Source organism: Bubalus kerabau, chromosome 1, assembly GCF_029407905.1.
Source record: "Bubalus kerabau isolate K-KA32 ecotype Philippines breed swamp buffalo chromosome 1, PCC_UOA_SB_1v2, whole genome shotgun sequence".
NCBI lineage: Eukaryota > Metazoa > Chordata > Mammalia > Artiodactyla > Bovidae > Bubalus > Bubalus kerabau.
In genome coordinates this window covers 24,198,581-24,211,286 of record NC_073624.1, presented here as the reverse complement: position 1 = coordinate 24,211,286, position 12,706 = coordinate 24,198,581, and the positions used below count along the sequence as shown (strand labels likewise).

General features: G+C 38.8%; 1 protein-coding gene across 10 annotated transcripts in view; it reads left to right on the top strand.

Moving 5' to 3' along the window:
- The window catches only part of LRP6 (LDL receptor related protein 6), a 178,109-nt gene that overhangs the window by 150,434 nt on the left and 14,969 nt on the right, over window positions 1–12,706 (top strand). For 8 of the 10 annotated variants that reach the window (XM_055570411.1, XM_055570413.1, XM_055570415.1 and 5 more), the window contains 3 exons: window positions 1,609–1,734; window positions 9,495–9,731; window positions 10,600–10,710. In XM_055570411.1, coding sequence (XP_055426386.1) covers window positions 1,609–1,734; window positions 9,495–9,731; window positions 10,600–10,710 — 474 coding nt within the window. The remainder of the gene's footprint in view (window positions 1–1,608; window positions 1,735–9,494; window positions 9,732–10,599; window positions 10,711–12,706) is intronic. The other 2 variants (XM_055570414.1, XM_055570416.1) reach the window with 1 other exon arrangement.

Here is a 12,706-nt window from a genome sequence, read left to right as displayed (position 1 = left end):
TAACTCTATTAATATAGTATTAATATTAGAGTTAGTATTAATATTTTAGTTAGTATCAACATTATTAATAAGTTAACATTAACAGCAATTAATACTATTAACTCTATTAACATAATACTGTTATATCTCTCATCAGATGTACCCTCTCAGCAATCACTACTGTAGGTCTTACACAGTTATATCAGGAATGCAGATGTGAAAATGGAGGACTAGTGAGAGAAGTATTCACTCCTGAACTTCTCAGCACAATGTTTTCCAGTCAAATTGGAGTATTTAAGAAGGAAACAGGAATGAGAACACCATAGCTTGTTCAAGTCTCTATTGTGTTGTCACTGTTTATGAACTTAGGAGTTAATCAGAGGTATTTGAGATATAGTAGTTAGAATTGTCATTCTATGTTATGATGTGTAATTCATGCTGAGTATTTAATAGAAATAAGGTAGAGATGATGTAATGGCTAAGTGTTCAGTTCATACATGAGCTTTTTATGGCAGAAAATCTATGGATGTTTTCAGAATTTCAGGGGGAGTATCTTTTTTATAGGTCAACACTTAAATATGGTTTATATTTAGAAAAACTTTATTTTTCAAATAAAGTTTCTAAAAACATTAAAGAAAAGGAGATTGTTTATCAAGAGTGTCTTGGAATTAAAAGGTTGAGAAACACTGCTGTACAGGTTGTAGATTCTGCTCTGAGGACTGATGTCTGCTTTGGGACATCTCTGTAGTGTGCACCTCTGCTCGTTTGTGCATAGCTGACTCTCTCCATCTTGTCAACACACGCTGAAGCAGGACTGATGTGTTACTGACAGAGTCAGATAATAAACGGGTGGCCACATTTGATGTTGGTATTCTGGGATGATAGCTGTCAAGTTGCTTTTGACGTGAGCTAAGTAGAAAAGTCAAAGCAATGATTTCATTAAATATAACTTATGAGACAGACTTTGAAATGTGCCTGACAGTGTATTTATTTAGTTAACCCAAGTAGGAAGAAATCAAACGTTTGTAACATTGCAAGTTCTTTTGCGGTTGACCAAGCAAATAATTTTGATGGTCTCTGAGTGGTTGAATTCATGTGAACTTGTTTTTTCTTCTAACAGCTCTTAATTTTTAGCAGATTCCTCCTTAGAATACACTTTTTGAGCAAAATCATCATGTCTCTCAGAAAGATAGAATTTCTGAGTTAAAAAATCTTTAGAAGAATTTTTATATTTTAAACAGAATAAGATCCAGGTTTCAGCATTCTCCCCAGCAATTTTTTTTACTTTGAGTAATCAGCTTTTCTTACTTACAAAAATTAACATGAGCTGTACAATTACCTTACTTTAAATACTTTAAAATATTTTATGTATAAATATGTAAAGACAGTGGCTACATATAAATACTTTGTGTCTTAAATTGTCCTTGTTTTCTTGTAGATTGTGTAGAGATGGTGTGAGTAATTATATTCAGTGGAAATAAAGTCCAAAGGAATTTTGAATTTGATTTTCTTGTTAACTCATAAATAATTGATTTTGGCTGGGCTTTTCTTACTCCCTCCCTCCCTTGCTATTCTTTTCCCTTTCTTTTTTCTCTCTCTCATTCTCTTCTCTTTCCTCTTTTCTTGCAGGACAGCACCCTTGTGCTCAGGATAATGGTGGCTGTTCACATATCTGTCTTGTAAAGGGAGATGGTACTACAAGGTGTTCTTGCCCCATGCACTTGGTTCTTCTTCAGGATGAGCTATTATGTGGAGGTAAATATGTTGTTATTTTCTTCTAAAAGTGTAATTCCAGTCACATGTTCAAAACTTAGTCTAGCATTCTTTGACAGTGAAATTGCTTTCTCCTAACTTGATTGGTCCCTTGTATTTCATACATCTGCACTATCGTAGGCTTTGGGGTATTCTAAGATAGAATTCATCTTGACAAGAGATAGGTGTAACCTGACCCTGGGCCTAAGGCAGAAGAGCCCTTTTGGGGGGAAACTCGTAACTGTAAAGGAGTGTATTTCTTAATAACAGTAGTTTTTGCTCCCTCAAAGGGTAACAAGAATTAATTCCACCTCCTGTAATCTTAATCTACTGAATTCTGTCAGTTTATGTGTCATTGTTGCGAATGTCTCCAGTGAAAAGAACACTCTTCTGTTCGGATCTATCAGCAGTTGCCTGCTGTTTCTCTTACTTATCTAGCCAATAAAAAAAGAAAAAAAAAATTTTTAAGGTATCACAGGGGCCACCCAAGACGGGCAGGTTATGGTGAGAGGTCTGACAGAATGTGGTCCACTGGAGAGGAATGGCAAACCACTTCAGTATTCTTGCCTTGAGAACCCCATGAACAGTATGAAAAGGCAAAAAGATAGGACACTGAAAGATGATCTCCCCAGGTCGTTAGGTGCCCAATATGCTATTGGAGATCAGTGGAGAAATAATTCCAGAAAGAATGAAGGGATGGAGCCAAAGCAAAATAGCACCCAGTTGTAGATGTGACTGGTGATAGAAGCAAGGTCCGATGCTGTAAAGAGCAATATTGCATAGGAACCTGGAATGTCAGGTCCATGAATCAAGGCAAATTGGAAGTGGTCAAACAGGAGATGGAAAGAGTGAACGTCGACATTCTAGGGATCAGTGAACTAAAATGGACTGGAATGGGTGAATTTAACTCAGATGACCATTATATCTACTAGTGCGGGCAGGAATCACTTAGAAGAAATGGAGTAGCCATCATGGTCAACAAGAGAGTCCAAAATGCAGTACTTGGATGCAATCTCAAAAACAACAGAATGATTTCTGTTCATTTCCAAGGCAAACCATTCAATATCACAGTAATCCAAGTCTATGCCCCAACCAGTAATGCTAAAGAAGCTGAAGTTGAACGGTTCTGTGAAGACCTCCAAGACCTTTTAGAACTAACACCCAAAAAAGATGTCCTTTTCATTATAGGGGACTGGAATGCAAAAGTAGGAAGTCAAGAAACACCTGGAGTAACAGGCAAATTTGGCCTTGGAATACAGAATGAAGCAGGGTAAAGGCTAATAGAGTTTTGCCGAGAGAACGCACTGGTCATAGCAAACACCCTCTTTCAACAACACAAGAGAAGACTTTACACAGGGACATCACCAGATGGTCAACACCGGAATCAGATTGATTATATTCTTTGCACCCAAAGATGGAGAAGCTCTCTACAGTCAGCAGAAACAAGACCGGGAGCTGACTGTGGCTCAGATTATGAGCTCCTTATTGCCAAATTCAGACTGAAATTGAAGAAAGTAGGGAAAACCACTAGACCATTCAGGTATGACCTAAATCAAATCCCTTATGATTATACAGAGGAAGTGAGAAATAGATTTAAGGGACTAGATCTGATAGATAGAGTGCCTGATGAACTGTGGATGGAGGTTCATGACATTGTACAGGAGACAGGGATCAAGACCATCCCCATGGAAAAGAAGTGCAAAAAAGCAAAATGGCTGTCTGGGGAGGCCTTACAAGTAGCTGTGAAAAGAAGAGAAGCGAGAAGCAAAGGACAAAAGGAAAGATATAAGCATCTGAATGCAGAGTTCCAAAGAATAGCAAGAAGAGATAAGAAAGCCTTCCTCAGCGATCAGTGCAAAGAAATAGAGGAAAACAACAGAATGGGAAAGACTAGAGATCTCTTCAAGAAAATTAGAGATACCAAGGTAACATTTCATGCAAAGATGGTCTCGATAAAGGACACAAATGGTATGGACCTAACAGAAGCAGAAGATATTAAGAAGAGGTGGCAAGAATACACAGAAGAACTGTACAAAAAAGATCTTCATGACCCAGATAATCACGATGGTATCATCACTCACCTAGAGCCAGACATCCTGGAATGTGAAGTCAAGTGGGCCTTAGAAAGCATCACTGCGAACAAAGCTAGTGGAGATGATGGAATTCCAGTTGAGCTATTTCACATCCTGAAAGATGATGCTGTGAAAGTGCTGCACTCAATATGCCAGCAAATTTGGAAAACTCAGCAGTGGCCACAGGACTGGAAAAGGTCAGTTTTCATTCCAATCCCAAAGAAAGGCAGTGCCAAAGAATGTCCAAACTACTGCACAATTGCACTCATCTCACATGCTAGTAAAGTAATGCTCAAAATTCTCCAAGCCAGGCTTCAGCAATACGTGAACCATGAACTTCCTGATGTTCAAGCTGGTTTTAGAAAAGGCAGAGGAACCAGAGATCAAATTGCCAACATCTGCTGGATCATGGAAAAAGCAAGAGAGTTCCAGAAAAACATCTATTTCTGCTTTATTTACTATGCCAAAGCCTTTGACTATGTGGATCACAATAAACTGTGGAAAATTCTGAAAGAGATGGGAATACCAGACCACCTGACCTGCCTCTTGAGAAACCTATATGCAGGTCAGGAAGCAACAGTTAGAACTGGACATGGAACAACAGACTGATTTCAAATAGGAAAAGAAGTATGTCAAGGCTGTATATCGTCACCCTGCTTATTTAACTTCTATTCAGAGTACATCATGAGAAACATTGGGCTGGAAGAAGCACAAGCTGGAATCAAGATTGCCAGGAGAAATATCAATCACCTCAGATATGCAGATGACCACCTTTATGGCAGAAAGTGAAGAGGAACTAAAGAGCCTCTTGATGAAAGTGAAAGAGGAGAGTGAAAAAGTTGGCTTAAAGCTCAACATTCAGAAAACTAAGATCATGGCATCTGGTCCCATCACTTCATGGCAAATAGATGGGGAAACAGTGGAAACAGTGTCAAACTTTATTTTTGGAGGGCTCCAAAATCACTGCAGATGGTGACTGCAGCCATGAAATAAAAAGATGCTTACTCCTTGGAAGGAAAGTTATGACCAACCTAGATAGCATATTCAAAAGCAGAGACATTACTTTGCCAACAAAGGTCCGTCTAGTCAAGGCTATGGTTTTTCCAGTGGTCATGTATGGATGTGAGAGTTGGACTGTGAAGAAAGCTGAGCGCCGAAGAATTGATGCTTTTGAACTGTGGTGTTGGAGAAGACTCTTGAGAGTCCCTTGGACTGCAAGGAGATCCAATCTCAGTCCATTCTAAAGGAGATCAGTCCTGGGTGTTATTTGGAAGGAATGATGCTGAAGCTGAGGCTCCAGTACTTTGGCCACCTCATGCGAAGAGTTGACTCATTGGAAAATACTCTGATGCTGAGAGGAATTGGGGGCAGGAGGAGAAGGGGACGACAGAGGATGAGATGCCTGGATGGCATCACCGACTTGATGGGTTTGGGTGAACTCTGGGAGTTGGTGATGGACAGGGAAGCCTGGCGTGCTGCGATTCATGGGGTTGCAAAGAGTCAGACACGACTGAGCAACTGAACTGAACTGAATAGTAGTAATGTTGTAGTAAAATTGGTTCAGTTACTCATAGGACCACAACAAAGGTGTATCCCTTTGTCAAAGCATATAAGTATGGTAGCATCAAATGCATTATAATATTTATTCTCTTAATTCAGAAATTCTCCTGCTGGTGATAATTCTATTTGAATTCAACCAAAGGAAAAGGACTGTTTTCTACAGTGGCGGAAATTTAAAAACAATTTCTAATGATAGGAAAATGATTTAATAAAATAACTGAGCTTATGTAGATGTTAAAAATTATGATCGTAAACTGATGTAAAAATGTAGCCCAAAGTTGGCTCAAATGGGAAAAAAATATTAAAATGGTGTTTTATTGTGTCATGAGAACTACATAAAATATAAATCTCTGAAAAAAAGATTGAAAGAGTTTACACTCAACATATAAAAATTATTGATAAGATGGTATTATAAGAATATTCTTCTAACTTTCAAGTTTTTTAAAAAAAATAACATGTAGTGAGTAGTAGCTATGAGGATCTCTCTCTGGACCCAGGAGATGTGAAGATCTTTGACACAGAGAATGCAGTTTAGTTGGGGAGATCAGCTTTGTGCACAGGGAAAGTTAAGCTCTGGTTCTTGAAGTATCTGTCCCTAGAATAGCAGGTATTACACAATGATGTAAATATATTTAATGCAGTGATCTGTACATTTTAAAATGGTTAAAATGGTAAACTTGTTACATGTATTTTGTGTGTGCTTAGTTGCTCAGTTGTGTTCAACTCTTTATGACCCTTTGGATTGTAGCCTGCCAGGCTCCACGTCCATGAGATTTTTTTTCAAGCAAGAATACTGGGGTGGGTAGCCATTTCCTCCTCCAGAGGATCTTCCTGATCCAGGGATCAAACCCTGGTCTCCTGTATTGCAGGCAGATTCTTTACCTGCTGAGCCATAAGGGAAGCCCCCAAAACGGAATCTAGTTGCTTAAAGTGTGTTTTAGTTGCTGAGTTGTGTCCAACTCTTTCTGACCCCAAGGACTGTAGCCCACCAGGCTCCTCTGTCCATGGGATTTCCCAGGCAAGAATACTGGAGTGGGTAGCCATTCCCTTCTCCGGGGATCTTCCTGACCCAGGGATTGAACCTGGGTCTTCCGCCTTGCTGGCAGATTCTTTACCATGTGATGCCACAGGGCCATAATTTAAAAAAGAAAAAAAAAAAAAAAAGAAAAAAGCAAGTGTTTCCATGTCAGAATGCTAGATTATTGCTCCAGTAAGGCAAATCTTAGAAAAATATGCCTTTATGTAGACACAGATAAAACTGAATCAATGATATCACCTTTCATTTAGAAAATGTCTTTTAAAAGACCAGTATTTTTTTTCTTCATATTTAGTGATTTTTTTTAACGTATGTATTAACCGAATAGTCAGTGTACTTTAACAGATGTGTAAAGTGGTGTTACCAGCACCCGTTTCAAGCGAAGTAAAGTGAAAGTCACTCAGTCATGTCTGACTCTTTGCAACTCCATGGACTGTACAGTCCATTGAATTCTCCAGGCCAGGATACTGGAGCGGCTAACCTATCCCTTCTCCAGTGGATCTTCCCGAACCAGGAATCAAATTAAGGTCTCCTGCATTGCAGGTGGATTCTCTACCAACTGAGCTCTCAGGGAAGCCCACCCAGATCAAGACATACAGTATTGTCATTAAGAATAGTTCCCTGTGTCTTGGCAGCCAGTTCTCTTCCTGGAGTAGTTTTCATCTCCATGGTTTAGCTTTACTTATTTTTGAACATAATTTACATAAGGAATCATGATGTATGTACTCTTATGTCTGGATTCTCTTGCTTACTGTGATATTTTGAGATTCATCTTTATAGTGAGTGGAGTGCCGCAGTCTGTGGTTTTCTTTTTATTGCTGTATAGTGTGTTTCATTGTATCAATACAAATAAGCCACAGTTTTATTATTCTTGTGTTCAGGGACATATTAATTGTTTTCAGTTTTTGTTATTAAGAGTGAAACTGCAGTGAATTGTGAATTCAGTAAATCTTGAATTTATATACAAGATTTTTCTTGTGATTTAATGTAGATTTTACATGCATGCATGCATGCCTCAGTCATGTCTGACTCTTTGCGACCCCATGAATTGTGTAGCCTGCTAGGTTCCTCTGTCTGGGATTCTCCAGGCAAGAATACTGGAGTGGGTTGCCATGCCCTCCTCCAGGGGAACTTACTGATCCAGGGATCAGACCTACATCTCTTATGCCTCCTGCATTGGCAGACAGGTTCTTAACCACTAATTCCACCTGGGAAGCTCAGATTTTACAGTGGAGGCAAATGAAATACACAATCTGAATTTCTCTGCTTGCCCTTCTCAAGATATGTTTTCATTTGAGCCTGTGTTACCTCCCCATCATCTCGTTTTGTACTTCTGCCAGTCTGAATGTGTTTTCAAACTGGTCTCACCATATTTTTACGTTTTAAAAAATTTTTGAGGAGAGCTTTTGTTTGTGTAGATTATGTATATCTAATCTGTGTTTACTGTGGTAGGATTTGAAACCAAGAACTTTAAAAAATACTTGTTAAAAATATTCATAAAGCATTATATGTTCTCAAGTTAAAACTCTTAAGAAAATTGATGGTATTTTCTAAAGCAAAATAATTTTAGTGAGAAATATAGCATTGTTTTTACATTTTTAAAAATCTTTTGAGTGTTGAGCTGGATTCTCTTGTCTACTTCTGCATTCAGTCTGTTGTAGTATTGTAGCTTCATTGAACTGTATGAAGAATTTTGACCTCAAAGATAAGTAGTTGGAAACTGGAGGGCTATAATTAAATAGCCTTTTCAAATAGTTATGTATATGCATATTGAATTCTACACCAAATCTTGACATATGATAGTTTTCTATAGTGTTAGTTGCATTGTGGAGCTTGAAACCATATCAGTTCACTATTATAGTCTCTCATATTGAAATCCATTAATTATTTTGTACCGTGAATGGGTATTTTATCCATGCACTACTTTGTAACCTTATGCATCTTGGTCATTTGGAAATACTAGAATTCCATTCAGAAATTCTCAGATCATCAGGTTTTGATGCACTTCATTATACGGTATCAAAACAATCACATTAATATTACCACCAATCTCATCATAAGAATATTTAAGTACTAGGAATCCGTCAAGCTAACAGTGTTGGATACAGGTCTTCTAAAATTACAATTTCTGATAGAAAGTTCCAGTGTTGTCTAATTTGCCACACAAGTACGTTGTGGTTTGCTATTGTTTGAAATCACTGGTTCATTTTTTAAAAACTTCCCACAAAATACCCAAGTGCAAATATCAATAGTTTATCTGCCACTCGTTCTTTCACATTAAAAGGGTCTCACGTTTTGGGTTGCGTTTACAGCTCAAAGTTTTTAGCTTTGGAAACCTTCATGTTGAGGTATGCAGCCCGAGCTTTGTACATGTTTTCCATTTTGTCAAACAGTATTGAGGAGATGTGTACTCAGAGAATTGGTTTTAATGTAATTAGTATTTTTTACTGATTCGTCAAGAACATTCTTGAATGAAACTGCCCCACCCCCACCCCCCACTGCCGAGTGTATGTATGGTATATGACTATGTAGAATGCGGTGACTACTGGTACAGTCTGGGGCCCTTGCCCCGAGTCTGCTTAGGTGCCAAGGGTTTTAGCTTCCTTGGCATCAGTGCACGTGTAGTGAGAAAGGCAAGTGATATATTAGTATTGCTGTAAAATACTGTCTGTCAGTTTCCAGGAAAGAGGTCGCAGGTCAGGAACCCCCAGGGGTTCGTAGATCATTCTTTGAGAACCTCAGGGCTGGAAAAGTTATGAATTCTAATATAACTTTAAAATATTTGAAGGTGGATGATTATAATGGTAATTCCTGGGTTATGTGTGAGATTATAACAGATTGCAAATTCAGTACTCCTACTTAAATTATATAAGAAAACTTCTTTCTGCCTTATAGTTTTGTAAGTTAATGAATCTCAGTGAAGTAGTGTAAAAATTATATCTCTTTTCCGATTCGGTAAGATAAGTTATAGATTCTATGTGTTATAAAGTGTTTTGTATATGTTATCATGAAATGGGCTTCACTCAGGTGTAAATGTCAGTGCCTCTGTGTGACATGACTGTGTTTTTCGTTCCCCTCCCCCTATTCATTTGAAGAACCCCCAACATGTTCTCCTCAGCAGTTTACTTGTTTCACGGGAGAAATTGACTGTATCCCTGTGGCTTGGCGGTGTGATGGGTTTACTGAATGTGAAGACCACAGTGATGAACTCAATTGTCCTGTGTGCTCAGAGTCCCAGTTCCAGTGCGCCAGTGGACAGTGTATCGATGGTGCTCTGCGGTGCAACGGAGACGCGAACTGCCAGGATAAGTCAGATGAGAAGAACTGTGAAGGTATCTGCGATTCCTAGGCCTGGTTACAGATTTCCTTTTTCCATTAAGTTGTTTGAAATTCAGAGTTTTGCTTTGGCTCATTCAGTGGTAGATTTGGGGTTTTTCAAGTGGGTTTGACTTTATTATTTCTAAACATAGTAGCATGTTCTAAATTGTCTTAATTCGCTTAATGTGTGTAAGATTTATACACATTAATTAGCTTTGCAGTTGAGAAATGACACCAAAAGATTAGCCCTTCAGTATGTAAAAATGGTCCTTGTTTGCAGTGAGCTCTGAATGGGGCTTCCCTGGTAGCTCAGCCGGTAAAGAACCCGCCAATGCAGGAGACTTGGGTTTGATCCCTGGGTCGGGAAGATCCCCTGGAGAAGGGAATAGCTACCCACTCCAGTATTCTTGCCTGGAGAATTCCATGAACAGAGGAGCATGCTGGGGTACAGTCCATGGGGTCGCAAAAAGTTGGACATGACTGAATGACTAAGCACACACACATGACACATTTATTAACAACATAAAGTAATTTCATGTTTGCTTCTCATCCACTAACTTTTAACAGAATATAAAACAACCACAACAAAAATATTCTCTGGAAATCTTTAGTGTCTAGAAATGCATGTAGAATTCTTTTAATCCTTAACAGAATTGTTAGTGAAAGATGGAATTTAATATAAAGGACAAAATAGGAAGTTTCCTGCTAGATTGCTTTTTCTTCTCTTTTCTATCTCTCAGTTGAAATCCCCAGAGAACTATTTGTAAGTTTTCTCTAAAAGTCTGATTTTTCATGTGTGCCCAGAATGCTCTCTTTGACTTCTGCCAGGCTTTACACGATAGCAAAACTAAGAAAACTATTTACATTTTTTTCCCCCCACAGTACTCTGTTTAATTGATCAGTTCCGCTGTGCCAATGGTCAATGCATTGGAAAACACAAGAAATGTGATCATAATTTGGATTGCAGTGACAAATCAGATGAACTGGATTGTTGTAAGTATGATGAAAACCTTGTATTACTCTTAAGGTAGAATTTTCTTTTTTAAAATAACTATTAGTCTTGAAAGTGTGAAAGTGAAGCTTGCTCAGTCATGCCCGACTCTTGGTGACCCCGTGGATTATACAGTCCATGGAATTCTTCAGGCCAGAATACTGGAGTGGGTATTCTCCAGGAGATCTTCCCAACCCAGGGATCGAACCCAGGTCTCCCACATTGCAGGTAGATAAGGGAGAATTTTTAATGTTCTTTTCCTTTTCATTATGTGTGAGGTTCACTTACAATCAGTGCTTTCTTATTAAGAAGCAAGTTATTGATATTAGTTATTTGTACCTGAGATTTCTTACATATACATTTAATCATTTCTTAAAGATAGTAGTTTTCTTATGTTCAAAAACCTTCACAGAAACATTTAGCAAAGCATCATAAAGGAATATTGTTTTGTGAAAACTAAGGTTAGGAAATTCTCAGTTTCAATATGTGGAAATTAGTGGTCTAAACTTAAGAATTTCTGAACATTTGTTGTTTAGTCACTAAGTCATATCTGACTTTTTTGCAACCCCATGGACTGTAGCCCACCAGGCTCCTCTTTACATGAGCTTTCCCTGGCAGGAATACTGGATTGGGTTGCCATTTCCTTCTCCAGGGCATCTTCCCAACCCAAGAACTGAACCCGCATCTCCTGCATTGGCAGGTGGGTTCTTTACCACTGAGCTACCTGGGAAGCCCCTTCTGCACATTAACACATGTTTAAAATTTCCCATTTTTTTTCTTGTGTAATTTTCTACCAGTCTCTCGGTGACTTTAAGAGCTTCCTTAAAACACAGCCTGAGAATACTTGAGCCCCCACATATATATTCCTGAGCCTAAAAACCTTAGGCTAAATAGCCTGTTGTTTCTTCAAGGTACACGACTACTGACTAATGTTCTAACATGAAATGTATCCCCAGTTGACAAATATTCCATTTGTCAAGTATTGACAAATGGCATTCAGCGCAAGCCAGGTCTCCCCTGTCGAAACTGATTTTGTGGAATTTAGACAGAACTCATTTTAAAACTCTTTAAATTGTGACAAAGACTTCAAGGTGATGTTTTTACAAAATTCAAGTGGGATCCTCACTGAGACTACTGGGATCTGTTTCCGTTTATTCAGCAGACCTTGCTGAGTACTTGCTATGTGCTAAGGGCACATCACGCCTGTACCAGGTTCCTCAAGAGTTCTCTGTGGCCAGAGGAGGGTCGGAAGAGGGATGTTCAGGCCAGGCAGATATGGATTTGAATTCTAACTCCACCAGTAAATTATTTGCTCTTGTTAGACCTCAATTTCTCCATCTTTAACATGAAGATAATATTTAGTATGGTGATTGTGAGAGGATTAAATGATTTAATGTATATGAAACAGCTTAAATCAGAGTAGGTGTTATTGATAAAGGAGTGTGATGAGTAATGATAAATGTGCTGTAATAGAGATCTGTACAAGGAGTAGCACAAAGAAGAGAATGGCCAGATCTTTAGAAACGAAGATGGGCTTCAGCAAGGAAAATATCTTAGAAAAATGCGGTAAGGTTGGGTGGGTGTTGATCATTGAATAGCATTACTTATGCAGTTGAGTGGAGAGATTGCATTCTAGGTAGAGGGACTCTCTTGTCCTGCCCAAAACCAGGGTGAAATGGGCACTTTTGAGAAATTACCTGTAAATTGGACTGCCGAAATATAGGCTGCTGTCTTGAGGTGTGTCGGCAGAAGCTGATATATGTAAAGGTGAGATCACAAAGGACTTTGCTTTTCCTCTAAAGAGTCTGTAGACAGCATTCCAGAATAACATTGTTGTTATTGTGTTAGTCACTCAAGTCGTGTCCGACTCTCTGCGACCCCATGGATGGTAGCCCGCCAGGCTCCTCTGTCCATGGGATTCTCCAGGCAAGAATACTGGAGTGGGTTGCTGTTCCCTTCTCCAGGGGATCTTCCCAACCCAGGGATTGAACCTCGGTG